This window comes from Chelonus insularis, unplaced genomic scaffold, assembly GCF_013357705.1.
Source record: "Chelonus insularis isolate UGA/USDA-ARS -01 unplaced genomic scaffold, ASM1335770v1 contig_404_pilon, whole genome shotgun sequence".
Classification (NCBI taxonomy): Eukaryota; Metazoa; Arthropoda; class Insecta; order Hymenoptera; family Braconidae; genus Chelonus; species Chelonus insularis.
The window spans coordinates 541,189-566,376 of record NW_023276561.1 but is presented as its reverse complement, the minus strand read 5'-3'; the positions used below and the strand labels follow the sequence as shown (position 1 = coordinate 566,376).

Here is a 25,188-nt window from a genome sequence, read left to right as displayed (position 1 = left end):
TTTTTTAAAAATGTATTTACCATTAAAGGTAAATAGTTGATCCATAACTTGAAGATATTTGTGAACTTTAGTTTCATAAAAATAAGTGTAAAAGAAAAAAAATATTCCAAAGATCAAATGAAGATTGACGTAAGACAAGGATTTTTTACTTATCTAGATGCAATTTTTACATCAGCATTCATCATTATTTCTCTACTCCATTGAAGGAAAAAAAAAATTAAAATTGATGTGATGTAAATCATAAAAATATGAAAAAATTTATATTCATTGGTATGGAAAGAAAAAATTGACATTTTGAAAAAAATAAGAAAAAAGAAATATGAAACCTATCGAATCAGATAGAATTCAATTTCATTCAAAATACCGATAGGTATCTAGTATTCATTTATTCATAAACGTAATCTAATCATGAGAAGTAGTTGAACAAGGTCAAGGCTGCCTACTATTACCTAGATGAAAAATCGCGTTCCTCGTTGCATAGCAGGAAAGCATAATTTTCACATAATAATATACCTCATGGTTTTTCCCTATATGTGTAAATACATACATATATATAATTTCTAACACATGAATACCGAATAAACTATTAGAAATGAACGTTATGTCTAAGGATCAACATATAAGTCCTTCGTGAAATCATGATTACACCTATTGTGTTCACTTAAGTCTAACAGTTCTATCTAGATAGATCAGTTGAACATTTTATCACGTGAGATTCAAATATTTATAGTGCATTCTGCAAGAAAAAGAACCTTGGCCATGAGTGTAATCAAATTCTCAGCATCAGAATAATCGAAATCTGAGTCGCAGGAAGGGAGAAGTATGATCTAATAGAGACAACAGGAAGAATGTCGTCATTTTTACCTGAGTATGTTCTGTGTATACACCAAAGTACTGAAATAGTGATGAACAAACATCCATGTAGGTCATCTTATCAAAATATAAATTCGATTTTACCATCAATATTATCAATGAACTAATTGCGTAAACTGCATTGCCTCATGACCCTGAAGCTAAGAAAAAACATGTCTGCATGTTTTCTTCTTTCTCTATTCTCGTTTTAATTCCATAAAAGCATAAAACGTGATGTACACGACGATTCTCATAAAAAGAAAAGTCGTACATGAAGGGGCTAGGCTCATTCAAGTACTCATAAAGCGACCGGCATGGAGCAATACTATTATATCCGTATATAAATACCTGTACCTTGAAAGTTCAAGTTGCCTGGAATTTTTTTTCGGCTCCACGCCGTCTCGAAAGGTCAACCATTCTCACGGTTGACCATTGATCTTCAGCCTAAGTAAGTCAAGTTCGTGATTTGTATCAAATTTTATAAAAATTGCTATCGTTTAATTTGCTACAATAAAATCATTTTAAATCTACGTTGAAGTTAATTGAATATTTATGTAAGAACTTGGAATCCTCTTACATTCATGAGAAATTATTGACCAAAAAGACAACAAATAATATGTTCTATTTTTCAATTAAATTATACTTAATGTAATTAAAAAGCAAACAAACTTCAACAAAAGCAAACATAATAATCTTAAATAAAAGATTGGCTTACAGAACTTGACATTGATGGATTCGTGTCGTTGATCTCCATTTTGGAGGTCGTCTGGAAATTTGATAATGACTGCATAGAAGTGATCCTGGAGGAGATGCAGACTTCCTTCCAAACACTCTCGTGCATCGAAGAATTTAGAAAATATAGGTCCACATAAAAGTATCCCCACTAAAGAGAAGCCGTAGAAAAGTATGTGGGGTACGTCACTAGCATATTGAGCTTGCCTTTACGACGCTCAGTCGAGACCTGAACCGCTTGCGATTACGTGCAACGTGCGATTCTGTTTGGCTCGTGACACCACAATACATTTTTTCATCTTCAATTATTTCCTTTTGTTTATCTACTTGCTATTTAATCTTTAATCATGTAACAAGTACTCAAAACGTGATTGTTTTTTTTTTTCGAGCTATTAATTACAGGATTCCCGCCATTCGACATAAAAAAAATACATTTCGGGTGTTGAGATAAAAATTTATTTGTGATATAATGTGTCATAGAATGATAAATATTTAAACTGCGATAGATCAGTTAAAGACAAGTAGATAGGTACAGACAGCTTTTTTAAATTTACAAATTACATTTATTATTACAATAGATTATTATAATTTTTTTCCAACTGATTAAATTATTCTATGGCCATGAGACTGATTATTTAATTAATGAAATATCAATATATCTTTTAAAATTTTATTTTTTGTTTATTAATACTTTTTACCGTCAATTATTTTATTTCTTACTGGTTATCATACATTATCAAAGACTTTGCTCAATGAGCATATGACAGATGTGCTTAAAATAAATTTTAAATGACAATGATAAAAAAAAAACATAAAACTGTAACAATCTCAGGCTATTCATTCTTAATTATCCACATTCGGCCTTGGATTTAATTGTTGTTTTAATTAAAAAAAGTGAGGAATATTAGTTGATTTAACATCATTTTTTTTTTATCAATCACATAACATAAAATTGGTTTTAAAGTAGTTTTATTGATCAATAGCCTAGATAAAATTAGAGTACAGTGAATAATAAATTTCCCAATCATTAATAAATATTACTGATAGCAGAGACTAATTTAAAAATAATTCGTAAAAAAAAATACATATTTATAATTAACGAGCAGTTTATTATTCAGTTTATAATTAGAAGTAGATATTCAGCAAAAAGGTCAGTCTGTAGCAAATCAAAGTGCATCACTTACATATGAATACCATTACCATTACTTCAATTATCTTGCCGCACTCTCACGGTTCAGATATTGGATAACTTGAAAATCAGGACCTTGAACTCCCAACAGCGTTAATTGAACGGGAACCTCGTGTGGAATCTTCCAAACTCCGTTATGTCGTTTCATTTTTACCAGTAAAACACGTGACAAAAATAAATAATAATCCAATAATTTTTTAAATCACTCAATTCTAGAATATTGATCAGAATTATTTAACATTTTATATCATTTATTTCAATTAAATCCAAATAAATAATGACATCAATAGATAATACTTTATTAATCTCTTGATATACGAAATAATATTTAGATTAATGCAATTGTTTTTCAGTTCTATTTTTTGTTAATATTTTTTTTCTCATCTTTTTTTTTTTGTACTTAACGTTTTAATAATTTTTATCATTACATGCAACTGTTCAAACAATTTATTTCGTCAGACGAGACGTTTTTATAAAATAATTATGCTGACTGATTTTTTTTTTTTTTTTTAAAGGTATTAAGTTAAATAGAAATAAAGTTCAAGTAATGTTTATTTAATATGAATATAATATTTATGAAATGAGAACGTAAAGTGACATGAACTATCATACCTAAATATATACATTTATATATATATTTTTTTTTAATTCTACTACAAAGTGCATTAATATCTTGGTCGCGCGATAATCTTTACTTTGGCTTCAATTTTCAAGAAAACGCAATAAAAAATTATTACGTCGCCAAGATAATAGTCTTGGTATATTCGATAAACCGCAAAATTAACTCTTGTAATTCCGGTCAAATTCCATTCTGTCGCCAATCACAATATTAATAAATTACTATTATACAAAAGTTGGAAAGAAATGATTTTTATAAGAAAAAGATTGATAAAATTTATCTTAATAGATATGGATTGTGATAGTCTTGACTACTATCTTAAGTTTTTCAGTCCAAATGAAGACACATTATAGTAGTTAATATAGTAAAAAAATTAATTAACTTTTTCAGAAGTGTGACATCATTATAAAAACGTATATAAGTGGTTCAACATCATCAAATATTTTAGTTTTTAAATATACCTTGGTATATATGTACGTACATATCAAGTTATGATCGAAAATAAAATAAAAACAAATCAGAATGAAGTGAAGTAAAGATAATGACAGTTCTTGAAATATTATTCTATGAAATAGAACGAGAGTGCATAAATATTAGTGTCCTGTGAGTGATGTAAAATAACGTGGGCTCAATGTTGATGCAATTTTTCAAGGAGATGCTGCAGTTAATAGGCGGCCTTATTTTTTTCTATTTCATTTACATATTTTTCACCAAGAAAAATGGTAATTTTTTATATATTATATTTTATTATTATAGCATATAAAATGACAGGTGTAGTACATCTTCTTTAATCAATGCTAATTCTGTATTTCGAATGACACTTTGATGAAGAAGACACTCTGAGAATACTAACAACTGAATATCAATATATTGATTATCTAACTTACATAAAAGACTCCATCATGAGCCAGTCATCAGAGTTGTAAGCAAATTTTTTAAAATTAAAGTTGATTCTATAATTGAAAATTAAATAAAAATAATAATTGTTATAAAAATTGGTCTTCTAGGCATAATAAGGTTTTCCTATCAGTACAAATTTCTTCATATCTGTACAGGTTCAGTCAGAAAGCTCATTTAAGCTATTAAAATATTTAGAATGAAAGCACTGATGATAATTTTATGATAATATAACAAATAGATTTAAGTAATACAGTTTGAAATCTATAAAACGAAGCCAGGATTCTTGAATCGATTTTAAATTCTTCAAAATTGATTACAACTCGTATGATTAGCTCATTAACGAATGATAGCTTATTTTTTTAATAATTATATCTTCGACTATTGAACAAAAAAAAAAAGGTGAAGATATATTCTGGCTTATTTTACTGATTCCAAAACATATTTCCACACATTTTTTTTATTAATGTTTACAATAATTTATTGACAATTAAAACTTTGATAAGCGATAAATAGACAGGTTCAATGACTGATTTCTTTTACAATAACAATTATATATAATTATTTATAAAACATTACCCTTTAGTTAAAAGTTTGCTGATGTTGGTAATTAATCATTTAATGTCTCGACATCTACCCAATGGAAAAGTATCAATTTTTTTTGTATAACAATTAAAAATGTTTCATTTAATGATCAGATGACTTTTAATAATTTGACAAATTTCACGAGATAAACGAGGCTAATTATTCTGAACGTTCAATTAATGATGGGAATATACTTGAAGAACATAATTACACATGTGGAATTCATGAAAGTCCGGAAGACAAAGTATGTAAAGAGGTAGATCCACAGTTACGTACAAAGTATTTAATACAATCTTCCGGTTGATAATCTTGTGAATAACTTTAGCACAAGAATGTGCAAGTAAAGCAACGATAAGTGTTGACAATAATCGTTCTACTGTTCACCATAAGCAAATAGAAGAGAAGATTTATTGAGGCTACCAAGATATTGAAACCTGGACAGGAAAGTGATGTATGTAAGATGAAACGACCTTCATTTGTTGTGAGACCAGGGCTAGAAAGTTTGTAGTAGCTTTACTGCAAGTTGACTATTGAATTGGTCAGTTACAATCGATACTCAGTGTGGTGAAAATTGCACAGTTAATCAAAGACGTGATGACAAAGTTTCTGTTCTTTCTCTTAAAAAAAAAAATTCCTGCTCATTAAAATCGTTTAGAAATTTTTTTCTATGAAATGAGGCATGGAATGATTAAGGAAAATCCACACCTTGATAGTTAATTAGAAGGCAAACAACTTGTAGGTGGATGACATCTACCTATTAATTTATTCCAATACGCAGTAAGTCTTAGAAAGTGCATTAGAGTCAAGAAAAACCTTCAGAACGACAACTAATGAAACGGAAGTTTGAGTTTCACTTGGAAAACTGGAAAAGATGATGTGTTGAATGAATTTTAGAAAAAGTGACTGGAACTATTTATCCAATTGATAAATCGTCCAATAAGTCTTTTATTTCCACGTAATTTGATGAGTAATAATTCACTTATCAATGTTACTTGAGTTCTAACTCCATTTATTGAGAGCTAGATATCAATAGAAACAGTGCAACAGGTTGCTTTTCTCCTCCACACAATCTCTCCAGTGTTGTCTGAAAAAAGTCGACAAGGTCGTCAAGGAGAAATTACATTTATACTGTCAATGGTTGTGAATAATTTTTGCCATTTACTCCAACGACTAAGCGAGCTCCGACCCATAACGGGGCAGGACTTTAAACTTGTTCACATGAAAGTGTAATTCTTGCTCACTGAACTTTGGATTTTTACCATTTGAAAATTGGAAAGACATTGCTATGGTTTATCATGTTATTTTCAGTCATTGTAGACTTTTTTTTCTCTGCTTTTTTCTTTTATTCCAACATTAAAATTCATTCATTTGCAAATTTTAAGCAAGGTTGTTACTTTCCCCTAAAATTATCAATAATTATGGAAATGTATTTTTTAAGAAATGAATAATTTTATCAGAAAGAAACTTGTATTCTTGGAACCTTAAGGCATTTAAGCAGAAAAGAATAAAACTGGTGTTTGTGATGTTTATAGAAAATCCACAGGAAACTGTATTTCCTTGAAAGTAAATGTGCTAACTTGATCGATTGTAAATTGATCTTTCTAATGTGAGGGTAGCTCTCACTCAATAGATTCCTAATGGAATACTTTCCGACTTGCAGACAAACCGGCTACAGATAGTCCAAGTATGGCACACACTGCACTACGGGAGCTTGTTGAACGTGCAGTTGACGAAGCCCGCAAACTACCGGGACTTGGTGATACAGTATCTTCACGAATACAAGAAAATACTAGTATATCTGAACAGAACTACGAGGATCTTCTTGCTGCCGCCATAATAAATAAAGTAAGAACACAATGTTTTTGAAAGAAAAAGTTAAAATAATTCATAAATTAAATTAATTTAAAAGTCTTAGATTTCATTTCCACTAATTATTCCTTTTTTTTTCTTCACCTTTCTACTAAAAGTTAATTTTATTCACAGGTTATTGAAAAATGCCAAAAAGAAAATATTGATGGTAATGGTAATGTCCTTGATGACAAATCTTGCAGGTTCATCAAAGGTAAGATAAAATTAAAACTTTCAATATATGGAAACACTAAATTTCAATTAATTTAATTAAAAATCATTAGTAAATGATGATGATGAAATTAGTGATTTCACAATGAATTATAAATTTAGATAAATCTAAAATGGACTTGGATGATGAAGTAGATGATGATAGCAGTAGTATTGAACCACCATCCCTAGAAGACAGTCTTGATGGAAGTGAAATGAAAATACACCGTCGTACACGTGTTCAGGACCCTTTATCTTATACGGTAATGAAAAGGATTCAGTATTAAGTTATAATCATTCTATCATCTGAATTGAAACGATTAACAATACTCACGATCATGGTACTTTATTTATAAAAAGATTCATGGTTATGAATTGAGTTGGGGAAACGAAATAACTTGATAGGTAGATTATTTTTTAACTTCAATGAGTACTGAGTACTTGCTATTAAGATTTAAAAAGTAGTGATCCTTGGAAGCTTTATGATGCGATCGTTAAAATAATACATATCATATAATTAACTTGATTATATAGCAGAGAAGTTCATGTGTGTATTTATTTAAAATTTTCACAGTTTTTCTGATAATAAAAAATTTTTTTTAGAGTTTAATATGGTTTAGCAAAACATACATTTTCTCTTTGAAAGCGTTTTATAAAATGAATATTCATAAATATGCACTTTTAAAATTCCAAACTAGCAAAAACATTGATGATGCAAATGGAAAAATTCTTTAATCGATTTATTGTGAAAGTGCATCGTTTACAAATATTTACTCACGCTTTAAAAAGCACTAAATGATTGTCAGTCTTGGCAGTATCGCGATTGGAAAGTTAACGTTTGGCTGACAGATTACTCAAGGATTTAATTTACGGATATTTATCAGCTTTTTAATAACCTAAAAAACGTAAAAAAAAAAACTATAAAAGATGACCATGTTCTGGAATTTTAAATATTTTAGTATTAAGGTTTTTATCGTAACTTCAATCTTTGTATTAAGAGCTATGGAATGTAGGTAACAAGTAATAATGATAATGGCTGTATTGAATTGCAGATTGAAGAACAAATTGAAGAAATCACAACAGTTTATACATCAGATGAAGATCCGGGAACGCTAAAGACAAATCTCCTTAATTTCCGGAATGCTAAGCGCGTGCCATTTCCGGAGTTTGGAATGGATATTGTTGACCGTGAGTATTATCGTTCATTAATCAACCTCCAGAAATAAATGAATTATTAATTTAAAAAAAAAACAAAAATTCTCAAGGTGAAGATGAAATATTTTTTAATGAAAAAATTGTATTTTTTAAAATTAATTAAAATATATTAAATAACTCAATTAATTAGTAATGATAAAAAGTAATGTTATTCAAAAAAATGAAGAAAGTTTTTTAAATTATTAGCTTCACAAGAGTCATCAGAAGAAAGCCAAGATGAGGTGGATGAAGCGGCGCATGTGGATCACATCACACCTGTTGAATCCTGGGAGGAAAACTGGCTCTTCCAAAAGAAAAAAATTCCAATTAAATCTGAACCAGTTGCCATGCTTGTACCAAACCCTAGTGCAGAATATCGAGCATTGATTGGTGACAAGGATGCTGAAGACACATCAGATTTATCCGAATTTTCTGCTCAGTCTGATGAAGAAGGGGATGATGAATTAATACAAGCCATAAATCAAGTTATACCAGAGTCATCGAATGCCAAAGAAGACCATCAAGATTTTCTCTCTGAACAGAAAAGCAAATCTGAACCTGTTAATATTAATGATGATTTCAATACTGCAACATTGCCAATAAAATCAAGTTCTGATGAAACTAAAAAAGACTTGAATGGTAAAGAAAGTCTTTCAGTCACAAAAAGTGTAAATGAAAAAGAAAGCATACAAGAAATTGATGCCGAAGGTAACAAGCAAGTGAATGATGATCATAAATTAATAAATAATCATGTAAAATCAATGAAAACAGAAAATCAACCGACTCGTGATGCTGAAGAAACAATGAAAACTGAAATATTACCTAAAACTCCAACACCAACTCCAGTGAGGAATTCATTATGTGATAATGATCAATCATCAACGTCTTGTGATTTTCAAAAACTAAATAAAAAACTTGGTTCAATTGATACTCATATAAACGAAGAAACGTCTGATATTGAAGAAGAATTTTTCTCAGCACCAGAGAACCAGTCAGAGAAGATTAAAAATAAGGAAATAGACATAGAAAAGTTTATAATCAATGAAAGACACGAGACAGAAGAAAATATGAAACCAATGATGCCTGATGACAGGTGATTTTTCATTTGTTATTTATATATTTTTCCTATGCGATCTTGTTTTGTTTTTTTAATTTTTAATCATTCATCAACAACACTTTTTGATAATCTTTTACTCATTATTTTGAAGTATTGAATTAAATATTGAACAAACTCATTACTGCATGCTGTTCACGTGAATTTAGCAGTATCTAAAAGTCATGGTTTTATGTAGAAGGTGCAAAGCAGCTAATGCACATGCTGCTGCTGCTGAAGGAATATCTAAATCGCTTAACCACAAAAATACACATGACGATAACCTTGGACTGTCAGCCCCGCCACGACCAGGTAAGAAAATTTTTATTATTTTTTTTTTCTCTCGAATGTAAAGCCATTATAATGAGTTTCGGAAGTCTTTGAGCCATTGAGTCTCTCATCTGAATGAAATATATTAAGAGTAGCATTGATTTATAGGTACCATTGCAGAACGTGAGCATAAAAAATGGGAAAATGCTCCTCCAATCCAAAATAATCCTTATAGTCAAGAAAATATACAAAAAAGACTTCTAGAACGTCAATATGCCAGCAGACCTGCTGATGTTGGGTAAATATTTTTTATTAAATATGGTATGCAATTAATTATCAGATTAATTAAAAACTTTATTCAATTATTTGATATATTTTTTATAGAAATCCGACTGTTCTACCGTCCAGTCCCAGTCCTCCATTGCAAATAGTTCTAGGAGCTAATCGGCCAGACATCAAAAGGTAAAATTATCAGGAAAATAAAGCAAAAGTTGACTTACGAGACTGTGTCTAGACTGAAATATGCATTTAAATGATTTGAAAATAATCTAAGATTTAAGAAATGTATTGATTCTATTTAGAAGTACAGAATTTATATTAAAAACAATATTATTATGAAGTAATTGATGGTGATAATTTTCGTTTTATTGTTTAGATTCGGAAGAGATTATTATATCAACGATTCAAAATCATCGAATGGTGAAAGGCAACTCCGATCTGGCGCATCGAATTCAAGCAGACCCAGCAGTTCTTTGTCTCATCGTTCAAGTTCGACTAGCAGTGATTTCGAACAGCAGGTGAGTCATGGCCTAGAAAAATTTGAAGAATCTTCTCTTCGTGGTAGTCTTCATAGGCGCACCTATCGTGGCACAAATGCCAGCTCGCATTTCGTTACGAATCCTCTTATTCACCTGGATCTTTGTGATGAAAGTGTTGAAAAAATTGACCAAGATTGCACCGATCACAATTGGAATGATTCCATTGATGAAACTGATGACTTTAATGAGCCAACATTTCATGAAAATTCATTTGAAAGTTCTCAATCTGATATTCACAAAATTAATCCTCTTTATGAAGAGGAAAATAAATTTATGCAACGATCTATAGAGTATTCTCAAAAGGATCGTGATTCTGGCATGTACTCAATTGATTCTACTGAATATGAATATTCAACATCTGATAATGCTCATCCAGGTATTACAAAAAAAAAAAATTTATTCAAATTAAATTGGGATTACAATCCTAATCAAACTGAAGAAAGTTGGATTGATTTAAATTCCAATGGTAAGAAATATTGGGTTTTTAATGCTCACAAATTCCATACATTTGGAGGAATAAAACGAAGAAAAAGTCACAGTTTGGTTGTCGAAGATGACTATGAAAGTGATGAACAAATTAATGAAACTAATTCAGAAGGAACGAATACTGATTTTTCAAAGTTGAAGTTTATGACCTTTGGTGGTATTAAATCAAAATCTCATAGCAAAAAGAAAAATTTTAGCAACAATGAAACTCATACACCTAGAAAATTAATCAAATTATTTAATTCTCCAAATTGTTTAACAAGATCTGAGTCAAAGCAACAGAGTATTAGACCAATCCAAAGCTCAACTTTAAAAGAGGCTGTTTTCGATGGTGATAATTTAAAACTTGAACCTCCAATAGTGCCACAGATTATAGATAGAAATTTTACGAGCTTAAGAAGTTTGAGAAAAATTAATTCCAACTTAACAATTCCTAAATCTCTTGAACATAGTTAAAAATAATTTTGTAAATATATAGTAGTATAGTAGTTAATGGAATAATGTTTATATTTAAAGTATAAAACATTTAGTAATGTATATTTTCAAGAAGAATCTCATAACTGTAGCTTATTTAAATATTAATTAAATTTAAAATAATTGATAGTGGGAACTAATTTATATATCATTTAATAAATTTAATTAAATAGTATTAATAAATCACAAAACTATAAAAATAAACATAATAATTTTTTCATATTAATTGTGATTTATAAATACTATTTATTATAATCTAATTAACAATGTCATTAGTTTATAATAATTGATAATATAAAAAATAATAATTAAAAATAGCACTAATTGATATTTTAAACTACCTCAGTGTTGTGAGTGAATACAATTAGTAAATGATTGCATATCTTTTAATTATTTGTCGCCAAAAATTTTCTATCTCGCTCTTGAATCTATAAAAATTCTAACGTGTACATAATAAACCACTTTTTAAAGTTTCCTAATAAATACTTGTTAATATAATTCTGTTAAAAATTTTAGTGACCTTAATTCTATTATTACAACTTATGCATGAGACGCACAAAGTATTTGTTTGGTAAGTACTGTAACCACAGTGGTTAAACCTCACCACCTACTAACATTCATGACTCAATGATGGTATCATTGAAGCAACTCTTGGGATCCACCGCAATATACATAGTATTTTAAGCACGCATGAATATTTTTATTTAACTAAATGCTTTTTATTATAAAGAGAAATAAATTTGTCATCTGTCATTATTATGGAATATATATTTTTAATCATTTTTTTAAATTTAAAAACTAGGTTCAGATAATATCAATTGATTTTATCTGTGAGGGCTTATTAATTTCATTGCCTTCAATTCAATAACAATGGGCTGAAAATGATTACTAGAACTTACACAGTTAATTTCAGTATCTTTTTTTGTCTGTTATAGGAGTCCTTCGAGCCTATCGAAGCAGCAACGAAATCACTGGAATTGATGCAGAATAATAAATTCCTGGAGCGTGAAAGGAAAAATAGCAAAAATGAAATTAATGCTAAACTCAATAAACAAGGGAATTTTGATAATATATCTACAATTATTGGGACAAAAAATTCTCTTACTGATGATAATCAACGTAAAATAAGACCTATTGACTTAAAGGCTTATGTGTTTGAGAATGAATTTAATAATAATAGAGATTTTAAAAAAAGTCATCAGCGAATTCCTAATAAATTAGATTTACGATTATTCGGCTATGACTCTGGACTAAGAAGAGCACAATCAAATAATCAATTAGATAGTAAAGTAAATAATAGTTTTGTAAATGTAAAAACGAATATTGAACAAATAGATGATAAGTCAAACTTATTGCAACGCTTTGAAAAAGTTGATGATTATAATTGGAATAAAAGTACAGAAAATTTAAGTGAAGAAAAGAAAAATATTTTTGACAAATTTAATCCAATTACGTCAGCCAAGTCTGTTCCAAACATTTCAAAAATTGGTGGCTACTGTTATGATAATGATAAGAAACTTTTATCACCACCAAGTGATGAAGGCGATAACAAACTAAAGCAAGATAATGACGAAATATACAATAAAAAAAATTCTAAAATGTCATGTGTAAATGAATTAATTAATGAAGAAATAAATAACTCTTCAAATAATGTTAATAATTATGAGTCAGATTCTCAAAGTTCTAAAGCAGAGTCTGAAGAGTTCTCGAAAAAATTTTCATCTTCAAAAGAATTTAAATACTCTCTAAAAACACCAGAAGAACCCAATAAATTTGCTGACAAACAATTACCGATGCCTTCAGTCAGAAAATTAGCTCAAGCATTTAATAATACACCAAAAGCTGCATCTCCACCAAGGGTAAGTTCCACTAATAACATATTAGAAATTGTTACAATCATGAGTCAATAATAATAATTATCATTATTATTCAATTTAAAATATTGATAGCTTATTTGTTATGCTTTATTGACTGTTGTAAAAATATTGGAATTTTTTAATGTGTTTAACTTGTCAATTGATTTTTAAGGTTTCTAAGACGATAAATATCAATAAAGATCGACCTAAAACTCCAGAAGTTCATATCATCAGAACTCCACGACAAATGCATAGTTTAACAGCTAGATCACTTTCTAAAGAATTTCGAGAAGGTTTACGACAAATTTCTAATAAGCCTAGTGCACCAGTGAGTACGATTATAGAACAAAGTAAAATACCAGCTGGTACGATAGAATCAAATACAATATATAGCGAAAAACCAAGTGACATTGGGGTAATTGCACCGGGCAAGCTGAAGAATGACATACAATTCTGGGAACAACTTCAGAAGAAACATTAAAAAACAAATCATTAGCATTAGTGGATATAAGTAGTGATAATAACAATCCTAATATTAATAATAAAAGATTGGCTCAATATCTAAGTAAACTTAACTTTTGTATAGTTCTGTGTAACAAATGCCTTATATATTATTTTATTAAATTAAATCCAATATATTCGATTTTTTATTGTATTAAATTAATCACAGTTAATATATCAAATTAATTTTAAAGTTATCTCAGCCATTATATTAATGTATATTTTTATTACAAGAAAGAAGCTTTAAAATCGATTTGATATCTATGATAGATTTAGGTGAATGACAAAAAAATGGATGCAGAAGATTCATAAGAAATTGCACACAATGAAAACTGCCATAAACTAGTATTAAATATAATAATAAATTATAAAAAATTCCTCTTATTAAATTCGAAGTTAAAATATTGGTAACAATGATAACTTAAAAAGGTCGTGCCAAAGGACATAAATGTGTTATTTTCCAAAGAAATTAATAAAATATTTTTAAATAAAAAACTTTTTTTGAAATATAAAATACAATAAATTATGTAAAATTTTTTATTTCCAAATATTGACATATAAAGTTCAAAAAATCGTGTAATAATTTTAATTTTTATATACATTATAATTATTCGAATGTTTCATTATAATATCATAAAATTAATTTTTATTATAATTTATAATTGAACTAACTTATATGAGCTTTGTTAAACTATTGGAATAATTTGTTATTTTTTGTGTTGTGTACGTAGTGACACGATAATTGTATATCAAATAAAGATTTCTCTAATATATTCATACATAATAACATTTGTTATAAACATCTTTATAATTGAATTTGTTACAAGTATTAAACAATCATTATATTTAAAGGAATATGGCCCCTTGAAATTTACGAATTTGAATTCGTACGAATTCGTACAAAGTTGAATTAGAAAATCCATCAAATTCATATTGAGTATTTAGATAAAAATAGTCGAATAATTTGTATAATTATAGTGATATTAATATCATAATAAATCAATAGTAAATTGTTCGAACTTTATGGAATGGTAAACTTTCCAGTTTTTCTGCATTTTTTCGTCTATAGTCCCACAGAAAGTGGTCAACGATTATTGAATTACAGCTAAATGGATTGATATTTAAATTGGGATATTGCTTGATCAAATTTCTCACTCTATCAACCACTCGTTCAACAACTTCTATTGAGCAACCACGAATTTCAATTTCTTCCACACTTCCTGCTGCCAACTCGGTACCTGTGGAAATAAAATTATTTTAATATAAAGTATCTTAAAAAAAAATAAAAAATCAATTTATTCATTATAATCATTAAGTGTTAATACTTAGTATATTTTCTTTTTAATCTGAAATGTTTTATAAAGTAAATAATTAGCATGTAGAAATTAATTACCTGTTTGAAGTGTGCTAAGAAGAGGATTACTATATCTCATTGCACCATAGTGCATCAGCACTTGCGGTACTCTATAATCAGCAAACATTGTAATTAAATCTATGTCATTAAATTCTCCCAGATCTTTTCCTCTGTAGCAAGCCCATATATCACCAATCAAGATTTGAGCTCGTTTGTAAAATGATACTAAAGTAAAATATTAACATTTAATTGAATAATAATTTTTCCAGATAATAAAAAGGTAATAATTACTATATATATATATATATCCATATATATTAATTTTATTACTAATTAATTAATTAACCATTTAATTCAATTACCTCGGTGACCGTAAAAGTCTGCTTCGTCTCGAAAACATTCAAATTCATTGACGATAAGCTTCAATAATTTGTCAGCCGAATGTTGTGCTGCTTTAACACATTCCATGAATGTACCATTATACTTATCGACAAGAATTTTACCCACTTGTTGAAGATTTTGAACACGTTCATCTAATAAAGGAACAGGTTCTGCGCCAGAGTCAGCTCTTAATATTCTTCCAAGCACATCTTTTTTTATATTAACATAATAAGTCGGATCAATTATTGGAATGCCTTCCTGCATCAATTTAAAAATTCACATAATGCAGCAATGATATGAAGTTATTATTTTATGCTAATGTTTCGTTGTAAAATAAGTGAATAAGAAATCAAGGATTGTATGTTAATAATAGTATAATCTTTCTAGTTAAACTCGTGATAATAAATTATTTCAGTATGGCTCGTCGAAAATATTTTGAAAAATCTTTTGGTGATTCTCTACGAACACTTAAAATGCCAACGTGAGATTCATAAATAGAATTTTTTAATTTCATTTAAGAAAAATGTTTGAGTGGTTATAGTTAATATTGGTTATGCATTTTTGAATAGGAAATTAGATAAATTGATGGAAAAATTGCCAAAACCAGAAGGGGCAGTACCAAATTTTGGATTACCGCGATGGCAAATTATGTCATTAGACGCAAAACTTCCTTCAGTTCCAGCACCAAAGGATGCTTATCATTTTTCACGAAGAAAAATTGGCCAAGAGCTATTTATTCAATTCAAAGATGCGCAATTTCATTTAGATGATCCGTATAATTATGAAATTGATGTTTCATATGATTCATTACATGATAAACATTTAGTCAACTATTTTTCTAAAAAAAATATATTAAAATATTTGATTCAACGTGGTTTTGTAACCAAAAATTTGGATGCTATTTGTACTGTGAAGGAATATAACATGCATAGAAAATATTTAAAAAAATTGTTTAGTGATAAAATTAAAAAGGAATTTAAACGTCAAGGAGATTTTTTCATTGATAATAAAATACTCAGAAATGCTGAGTCGCAAGCCCAAAAAGATATTGAAAGGTACAATCAGTTTCCCTTATGATGAATAAATTAAAAATTTGACTTAATTGCTAGGATAAAAATTCAAGAGCAAAAGCAATTACTGAGGGAAAAACTACTTCAAAATGTAATGCTCAGTGAGAAAGAAAAATTGAAAAAGCAAAAAATGAAAGCAAAAAAAGATAAGGAACGATTGGAAAAAATTGAAAGAAATAAGAGAGAACATTTGCAACAAATGAAGTTGAAATCAAAGCTACATACTGAAAATGTAAAGAAAAAACGATTGATGATGATCCGAAAGTATCAAAATAAATTAATAACTAATCTATTGAAACGCGCAAAACGAGAAAAAATTCGTGAAAAAACAATACGAGAAAAAGAATTCCAAGAAGCCGAGCGAAAAAGAAGGAACTTGGAGCAAAAGTAATAATGGCTTATCAATTGATAATGAGTAAAAATTTTAAGTCATTATATTCCAACATTATTATCTTTATTATGTATTATTTTTAGATGGCAAAAGAAACAACAATTTCAGCGACAGCAAATTGCAACAGAAAAATTTCTATCGGAATATGCTTTAGAACGTCGAAAAATTGCAATTAAAAAATATAATAAAAAAATGAGCAAAAATAAAAATCGTAAAAAAGGTATAAGAGCTATTTGAACTAAAATTACAGATTAGAATAATAGTATAATAATAGATAAGTTTAAATAATTATTCCATCATAACAAAAATGAATAGGTAATACAAATAGTTTCATCATCATTAAAATTAATTCATCATCATTTACTAGACCATTGATAATCATAAAAGTTAATTGAACTGAAATAATATGGCTCTTAGTTGATAATAACATTCTAGAAATAAGTCAAAGTTTCTACATAATAAAAAAATTCTTTGCAGAAAATGTTAGCAGAGAATTTAAGATCAAAGTGAGAAAATTTTCAAAGCGTAAGAAAAAAAGATCTCAGGTGGAAAAGAACTCCTTAAAAAGATTAAGGAATGCAAGGCTGGAGAGTAAAAAAAAGCCTGCCTTGAATAAATTAAAAAATGTTCATAATAAGGAAGAAAGATCATCAAAAGACGATTTATGTTTAATGACTGACAAATGTAAATGTGACAATCCTGAAAATGAGTTGTGTGAGGACCATCAATAAATAGTAAAGAAAAAAATGGTAAATAACAATTTCATTGAATACTTACATCAACTGCTCTCTTAATAGCTGCACATAATGCAAAATACCCAGTATGTCCATTAACTTTCCATTTATTATTACTTTTAGAACTCCAGAAACAGAAATTTAATGTATCCAACACAAATATCCAGTCTATAGCTTTGGCATGGCCTGGATTTGGATGAAATTCTGATTGCGAAAAATTGTCTATTGATATCGTTCGATCTTTTAGACCTTCCAAGACCTGTTGAAAATGGATTCAACATTAGAAAAGAAATTTAAAAGATTCAATCTTTCTTTGTAAATAAGATCAAATATACATGACAACTTGTCATTGCATAACATTAAAAGGTAAAAAGTAAACTAAAATATTTATCAAAAACATCCTTACCTCACATGCAAGGCTCTTGATGCCTTCTTCTTCAATAAAAACATTTTTAGACAATTTTGCTATTAATTTACCTGACTCTCTTGGCATAAGAACCATGTTTTCAAAGGATATTGACCAAGTTTATCTTAATCAACACGAAAATAAGTTAATATATTACTTATTATATAATTTCATACAAAATATTAACCGGCACCGAAATATTTTACTATCATTTCTCAATTAATGCGAATCAAGATTTCAGTATGCTACGATAGTTGCAGAGAATGGATCACTAAATGCTGATTGGTTTTTTCGTGTCGATAAGTCTGATCATGTGACAATAACTCCAATTAATCGGCGCTGCAATCGCGCGTATGGCAACGGTCTGAAAACGTAAACAAATATGGCTGTAAACGTCAAACACGTAATATTCATAAACTTTACACTTTTTTTGTAGTATGGAATTTTTTAAGTTTTTTTTTCACCAGTTTACATAAAAAATTTGATTTTTCATACTCGGCGATAATAAATTCTAAATTTACAAAAGTAAGTACTTTTTTTTATTATGATTTTACTCATTTATTCTCAATCTTAAGGTGATGATTCATCGGATTTAAGTAAATTTTTCATGAATAATTAGGGTATTTATTGACAGAAATTTTTAAAAATATTTATTTTAAATAAACAACAATAAAAAATATTAGAAAAAATTTATTATAAAACAATCCTTGAATCAATTGTTAACAAATGATTACAATTCATATTATAGATAATTAAACCATTTGTGTTTACAGCATTTTTTGATTAATATTTTTATTAATTTTCTATAAAGAAGTAAAAGAAAATCGTTGATTAAATTAATAAAAATATTTCAAGTACAAAGCAGTCAGTTAAAGTGTTATATCACTTTATTCGCTCAATAATTAACATTTAATAGTACATAAATCAACCAATAATTGTGATTTTTCATTTTTTACATGAGGACATGCGTTACTTATATTATGATATAATCGATTGTAAGACAGTACATTATCATCCCTATTATGCTTTCATTGTAGGCAACTATTCTCTGTAGAGTTTGATAAGACTCAAAACATTAACATCATGTTTGAAATTTAACCGTAATTCGATTTTCCTAGAAAAAAATACATACATTACTTGAATCGCATGTATTTTTTTTTGTTGCGATTGTACCACATGTAAATTAACTATTTAATTATTATGAATGAAACTTTTATAAATCGATTAATTTTTTATTTTATTTTTATTTGATAATGTTTTTCAAAGTAATCATAGATAATTCTCTTTAATTATATCTTTAAAAAATATATTAGTTAAAAAATAAATGCTGATTATCGCAACTATAAAGAATGATAAATAAAATTACGATATAAATTTCAAATCATAAATTATATAACACACACGATTTTAAATTTAAAGTGTGTGAAATATTGAATGCTAGAGTGTTTTACAGCATTCATTTATACATCCAAATAACATATGTACACAATTATTTTTTACGCAAAAATGTGAACAGATTAAGGCTCCAGCAGGCTATAGGCTATAATCTACAATGTACAATACATTATGTACCTTTTTTTAATTTTAATTTTTTTTTTTTTTTTAATATCATTACGTAGTGTCTGGCTGTGTAATGTGTGGTAAGCGTTAGCACCAAAAATTTCACCACTGTCTGCTTGGCACAAATAATTTCTCTATGGTATGATATAAAAAATTAATCAATTTATAAAGCAAAATACATTGAATATAATTATTTTTATTTATTAATTGCTTTCAATTGCAACAAATGAACTATAATATTATTATAAAATCATTAGCTTCAATAAAAATTTATTTATTAATTAATAATAAGATTTATTAGTCGTATTATTTTTTTATAAACTTATCTGGTCACTGAGACCATTTAAATTCTCAATAAACCACATTAATTTATATTTATTTTTTATAATAAAAATAGTGAAATGTCTTAGTGTTTACAAGTGGAAATTTGAACTCTCTCACAGTATTTGTGTAATAAAATGTTGAAAAATTTTTATCGAATAATCCACTGGAAAAACTTTATACAACTGATGTGATTTATATAAGGTATAAAAATTGAATTGTGCTAGCTAAATGACAATCACAAGTAACTAAATTTTCATAAAACTTAATTAAACTTATGATTACAATCAGATATTTTGTTTCTTTTGATAATTCAAATTAGTTAACATTATTTTCATTTACATATACTGAGCATTTGAGTCGATTTTGCGACAATAAATGCATTTAATAGTAATGTTTAATTAGTTATATGACCAATTCACATAAGCTTGATCGTATGCTTAATGATTTTCTTCTTACGCACTGTTTACATTTGCTTCCGGGCACATCACACTTCCAGACTTCTCTTTTCATTTTCAATTGCAGCAAAATGCACTTTATTTAATTATTTTTTTTATTATTCTTTATAGTTAATTCTCTTATTAATTTATAAAAAATCTATTTCTATTGACTTTTAAGCTCTTTGCCAATACTGTACGACACAATTTTATTCCAGTCAATTTTAGTTCGCATTACAGGCAATTGCCTTCGAAGAGCTTTGAAGGTTGTATCAGACATTGTTTGATAATTTTCTGATATCGCCGTTTGGTAGTCATTCTCTGATTCTTCAACAAGACGAATCAATTCCTTTGCTGTTTGTTTTTCGTTCGATATTGTCAAGTTTTCTTTTACCTCTTTAATGCTTACAAGCTGCACATTTCCATCTTCGTAATAATGAACTTGTACTTTGAGGTTTCCTTTTAATTCTGCATTACCGGAACTCGGGCTAAAATTCACTAACCAAACTGAACGCCAACGACCATTCCAAAAATTTTTCGGTTGAAATTGATGATCTTCTATGCAGGCAGCTAGCGTTATATTCCCTATTTAAATAAATTTGATTAGTGATTTCATTTAAATTCACATTTAGTCAACAATGATTAAACCATGATAAATTCTGATCATTTTTGATAGAAAAAATGTGATCAATTAAATTCTCATAATTTTTCATTTAATAACAAACCTGCTTTGCTTGTTCCAAACACTGCACAAACTCCATGTCTATAATGACTTTTAGTATAATTCGTCATTTCATCTTGAAGAACAGATCTCCATGGTTCTGCTGTCGCATCTGGCTCATAGGGTTCATAATCTACAGCCTCTTTTCTAAGATGATCATATTTGAAACTTTGTTTACTTCGAGTATCGTAAAATCTTTGATTTCCTAAGTCATTGTATTCTGTAATGAGGGCAGGATAATCACTTCCTTCTATCTGAAAATTTAAACAATTTACTACTATCTTTTGTTCATTATTGGAAAAATATTTTCTAAAAGTCACTAGACTTGAAAAAGTTTTATAAAAGATAAATGTACTTAATGGATATCTCATTGACTCTTGATTTCCAGTTATCAAAGATTATGATTCATACATTTCTCAGAAACATGGAGTACTGATGAGTAACTATTCACGTATTTTTAAAATTCAGAAACTAATAAAAAGTAATTCCAATATTAAAGTGATTTATAAAATATTTTGAAAGATTCATAAGCAATAGTAAGATATCGAGTAGCATAACCGTATAAGTATTTCTCTGCTCCAGTTACATTTGAGCTGAGAAACGTCACCTAACCCATTTATAAACATGCTTATAAATAAAAGTTATTTTATTGTTAAATAAATAATAAAAAACTATATACAATAAAATTGAACAAACAAATTCTCAAGAGCCAATGAGTGTTTTATAGATATAATATCAAAATAAAAATCATAAATCTTATCGTAATTGAAGATGTACCTTAACAGGCGTAAGTTGGTCCTTGTTGTATACAGCAAACGCTCCCGATGCGCCTTCTTTTAATAGATTATCGTTGTTCAATAGGACTCTTACGTCATTAAAAACTTCATTAAATTCACCTGGTGGTGAATGCACTATAAAATTCGAAACTATTCTTACTTTTTCTTGATCCGAAACCACGACAAATTCATCATCCGCCATCTTACCTACTCACTGCACGCATACGCTCAGCCGATGTGTCAAAAACGAAAGGTTCGAAGACCGCAGGTTGCTCCGCAAGGTACCGACACTGTGCTTTTATACCGGGTGCTCCATAAATATATATCGGTGGGAGTATTTAAACACATTAAAAAAGTTTTCTTCTAAATTGTTTCATGTTAAAAAATTGGTCAAAAAATTTGCCCATTTAAAAATAATCAGCTTTCAATGTCATGAATTATCGAAAGAATTATGCAAATATTAATTATTGCAAATATTTAAATAATACACAAAAGTAATATTTATTATAATGATTACACGTTTTTTTTAAGGACATTTATTGATCATGGCAGATGATCTCCATCGAGATCTCTTACCAGTGAGAGAAAATTCATATGTAGAAAGTTTTCGTGGGAGTATTATCGGTATGTAATTAACTTATGCATATATTATTAACTTAATTATTTATTAATAATTATGTTGTTAATTTTTTTTTTCATAGATCCTCGAGAACGGCTTATTGTTGGTAAGCTAAATCGAAGAGATTTAGAGGATAAGTATTTACGATTGTTTGAAGATTATCAAGAAATTAAAAAATTGTATAATTCTCAAGAAGATAAGATCAAACGACTTTCTACTAAATTAATGAGAGTATGTACAACTCCAAGATTAATGAATTACGGTACATATAATGGAAATAACGAAAGGGACAGAATTTCAAGTTTGATACTTGAAAATTCAAAGGTAAATAGTCTACTCTTTTGCTACATAATTTAAAAGCTATTCTGTTCAATGTTGACTTATAAAAATCAATATTTCAGCTAAAGGAAAAAGTAAATATCTTAAGGAATCAAATTCTAAGCCATAGAGTGTTAGCAAGACCATCTTCTCATAATAAAAGGTTACAAGTTTGTCACTCATCGGCAGTAACGTAGGTAGTTCAATATTTAATAATTAAAATATATATATTTGTACTTACATTCAATTATTTCTAGATCATACCGTAGTGATGGGCCCATTAAAGTTGGTACATGCCAGAATTTTATTGCTGAAAATAATGAAATCCAGCATTACATTACGAGAGTTAAGGTAAATATAGCACAAAAGTATTAATTAATTAACTAAATTAATAAATTTATTTAATATTTTATCAGGAGTTAGAGATTCAGAAGAAGAAAATGATGAATCGAATAACTGAATTAGAAAATAAGATAGAAATAAATGAAGCCGGGAATCAAAAGGAAAAAATTGCAGAAAATGTTGAATACATACGAGTATGGCGCCAAATGAAACTTCAGAATGAAAAATGTGTTGAGACTGAAGCCAAAAATAAAGCTTTGACTGAAGAAAATGAAACATTAAGGAATCTTTTGGATGAAACTTCAAGGTGTGTATTTATTGGTCTTAGGTTTATTATCAAATTATCAATGCTAGTAAAAATAATACTTTCTATTTGATGATTATTGACGTAGGAATCATGGAGAAATTACAGAAAAATTCCGTGCAGAAAAAGAATTAACATCTGAATTGAAAGAACAAGTTTCACGGACTCAAAGTATTGAAGCAGATTTACGTGAAAAAGATGAAAAAATTCGTATTCTCTCGAATGAACTGAAGATTCTTCAAGACCATAAAAATCAGATGGTTGAATTAAGTAAGAGAGATAGTTCAACGGAATTAGAAAATGGGCAACTAAAACAAAAATTATCAGATATAATGGCTGATAACATTAGTTTAAAAACTGCTTTTAATACTGAGCAAGCTAATATAGCTTCATTACAGTCTGTTAATGCTCAGTTGAGAGAAAAATTACAAGACTTACAAACAAGTGTAGATATCTTAACAGTTAAATTAAATGTAAGTAATAATTTATTTATATATATATATTAATATTCTTGAACTTATTAAATATCTAAAAATATTTATTTAGGCATTTGAAAAACAAACTGTACGTGATTACATTCCTAAATCTCCTGCAAGACCAAAGCCAGCTGAAAGAACTAGTCATCCAGTACTAATATGTGAATGTACTACAGACGAAAGTGAAGTACATCTTATTCACAGTTCACCCAAAGTACAAAAAGATAATGGAAAGAAAAAAACTAAACCTCAATCTCCTGTTAAAAAAGCTCATAATTATTCTGAATCGAGTATGCAAACAGAATTTAGATTGATCGATTGGAAAAATGGTAATCAAAAAGAAGATAAAGCTTGCTCTACAGAAGAATGTGTTGATAGTCCATTGAGAAGTTCAAACAGAATTTATGAAAATACTTTAACTCCAGAAAAAATGTTAAAACTACTAGATGATGCACAAATAAATTCGCCATTATCTAGTCAAAATGTATCAAAAATAGGACTCGAAGACATAGGTTCTACAAGTTATGGCAATCCAATTCGCAGACAGAGGCAAGTACTTGCGCTCGAAACACTATTATTCAGCGATACAGATTGCTTTTGATTAATGGTTATTTTGTAAAAAATATTAGGACAATTTATTAATTGCGCGTAAATGTGTTCATATAATGACTTGATAGGAATATGGATCACTTTGAAGCGCTTCCATTTAAAAAAATTCAACTATTTTCAATAAATAGATAGACCAAAGTATTTACGAAGGAGAAAGCCTTCGATCTATTTTAATAAACTCGTTTCTGCCAAGTTTAATTAATTATAGACTAAAGATTATTGATAAAAGTGGTACAAAGTATAACGCAAATAGTTATTTTTATTGATAACAATATTAATTCTAAAGTCATGTAATAAGCAATCAAGTTTCATAAGAGTTTATATAGTTTAGAATGTTAAAAAATAATTTAATTAGAATGATAAGTCTATATCAAAGTGCCACGTCGAAATCGTTTTTATATAATTATACAATAATAATTAATTGTAATTAACGGAAATGTAATAATGAATTTTTAATCATGTTTAATAATTAATGATAATAATAAGAATAATATTAATTAACGATGGTTTTATTTATTCTTTGGAATCCATCCGTCCAAGAAATTAATTATGTTACAGCTCTTCACGAGACAGTTCTATTTCAAAAGTAAATATTCTAGACCATTGTCAATTTATTGACACGGTCTGTGGGTTATTGAAGGATTACTGGCGAATCAACTGTAAGCAAACACACAAAGTCTCATCAGCTGGAGTTAATACTGATTTCCATCGAGACAAAAATAATAATGCATCTATGGATTTATGT

At 28.2% G+C, this 25,188-nt stretch overlaps 6 protein-coding genes across 13 annotated transcripts in view; 3 read left to right on the top strand and 3 right to left on the bottom strand.

Moving 5' to 3' along the window:
• HisT (Histamine transporter) overlaps positions 1 to 1,721 on the bottom strand; it is a 28,251-nt gene extending 26,530 nt beyond the window's left edge. The window contains exons 1-2 of one of the 2 annotated variants that reach the window (XM_035086903.1): positions 1,568 to 1,721; positions 1,207 to 1,296 (exon numbers count right to left, since the gene is read on the bottom strand). Coding sequence is in view for 1 of the 2 variants with exons in the window: in XM_035086897.1 (XP_034942788.1) it covers positions 1,568 to 1,693 (126 nt within the window). In the remaining variant the exon portion in view is untranslated. The remainder of the gene's footprint in view (positions 1 to 1,206; positions 1,297 to 1,567) is intronic. The other variant, XM_035086897.1, reaches the window with a different exon arrangement.
• Positions 1 to 14,216, top strand: part of LOC118069050 (uncharacterized) — a 29,027-nt gene extending 14,811 nt beyond the window's left edge. For 2 of the 5 annotated variants that reach the window (XM_035086889.1, XM_035086890.1), the window contains 11 exons: positions 6,535 to 6,719; positions 6,858 to 6,936; positions 7,056 to 7,195; positions 7,985 to 8,120; positions 8,334 to 9,219; positions 9,419 to 9,531; positions 9,658 to 9,787; positions 9,874 to 9,951; positions 10,145 to 10,286; positions 12,203 to 13,126; positions 13,296 to 14,216. In XM_035086889.1, coding sequence (XP_034942780.1) covers positions 6,535 to 6,719; positions 6,858 to 6,936; positions 7,056 to 7,195; positions 7,985 to 8,120; positions 8,334 to 9,219; positions 9,419 to 9,531; positions 9,658 to 9,787; positions 9,874 to 9,951; positions 10,145 to 10,286; positions 12,203 to 13,126; positions 13,296 to 13,604 — 3,122 coding nt within the window. In that variant the 3' untranslated portion in view covers positions 13,605 to 14,216. Of the gene's footprint in view, positions 1 to 1,818; positions 2,114 to 3,395; positions 4,115 to 6,534; positions 6,720 to 6,857; positions 6,937 to 7,055; positions 7,196 to 7,984; positions 8,121 to 8,333; positions 9,220 to 9,418; positions 9,532 to 9,657; positions 9,788 to 9,873; positions 9,952 to 10,144; positions 10,287 to 12,202; positions 13,127 to 13,295 lie in introns of those variants that run through there. The other 3 variants (XM_035086892.1, XM_035086893.1, XM_035086891.1) reach the window with 3 other exon arrangements.
• Positions 14,217 to 14,306: 90 nt separating this feature from the next.
• LOC118069055 (queuosine salvage protein) lies at positions 14,307 to 18,239 on the bottom strand. Its single transcript, XM_035086906.1, has 5 exons — positions 17,961 to 18,239; positions 17,598 to 17,813; positions 15,341 to 15,617; positions 15,018 to 15,203; positions 14,307 to 14,862 (listed from the first exon to the last, which is right to left on the bottom strand). The coding sequence occupies exons 1-5, from the start codon at positions 18,054 to 18,056 to the stop codon at positions 14,624 to 14,626; spliced, it is 1,014 nt and encodes a 337-aa protein (XP_034942797.1). The 5' UTR covers positions 18,057 to 18,239; the 3' UTR covers positions 14,307 to 14,623.
• Positions 15,728 to 17,813, top strand: LOC118069054 (stress response protein NST1). The gene is made up of 6 exons (XM_035086905.1): positions 15,728 to 15,840; positions 15,929 to 16,414; positions 16,469 to 16,816; positions 16,904 to 17,040; positions 17,298 to 17,569; positions 17,678 to 17,813. The coding sequence occupies exons 1-5, from the start codon at positions 15,776 to 15,778 to the stop codon at positions 17,549 to 17,551; spliced, it is 1,290 nt and encodes a 429-aa protein (XP_034942796.1). The 5' UTR covers positions 15,728 to 15,775; the 3' UTR covers positions 17,552 to 17,569; positions 17,678 to 17,813.
• Positions 18,220 to 24,869, top strand: LOC118069051 (protein fantom-like). 3 transcript variants are annotated; one of them, XM_035086894.1, is made up of 8 exons: positions 18,220 to 18,485; positions 22,307 to 22,399; positions 22,477 to 22,718; positions 22,796 to 22,905; positions 22,970 to 23,063; positions 23,129 to 23,361; positions 23,447 to 23,831; positions 23,905 to 24,869. In XM_035086894.1, the coding sequence occupies exons 2-8, from the start codon at positions 22,321 to 22,323 to the stop codon at positions 24,433 to 24,435; spliced, it is 1,674 nt and encodes a 557-aa protein (XP_034942785.1). In that variant the 5' UTR covers positions 18,220 to 18,485; positions 22,307 to 22,320; the 3' UTR covers positions 24,436 to 24,869. The 3 variants fall into 3 exon arrangements, with proteins under 3 accessions (XP_034942785.1, XP_034942787.1, XP_034942786.1); XM_035086896.1 differs by lacking the exon at positions 18,220 to 18,485 and adding an exon at positions 22,009 to 22,028; XM_035086895.1 differs by lacking the exon at positions 18,220 to 18,485 and adding an exon at positions 22,068 to 22,103.
• Positions 18,830 to 22,030, bottom strand: cpa (F-actin-capping protein subunit alpha). The gene is made up of 3 exons (XM_035086907.1): positions 21,777 to 22,030; positions 21,004 to 21,253; positions 18,830 to 20,863 (listed from the first exon to the last, which is right to left on the bottom strand). Exons 1-3 carry the CDS (start codon positions 21,975 to 21,977, stop codon positions 20,445 to 20,447), a joined length of 870 nt encoding a protein of 289 aa, XP_034942798.1. The 5' UTR covers positions 21,978 to 22,030; the 3' UTR covers positions 18,830 to 20,444.
• Positions 24,870 to 25,188: the final 319 nt, after the last annotated feature.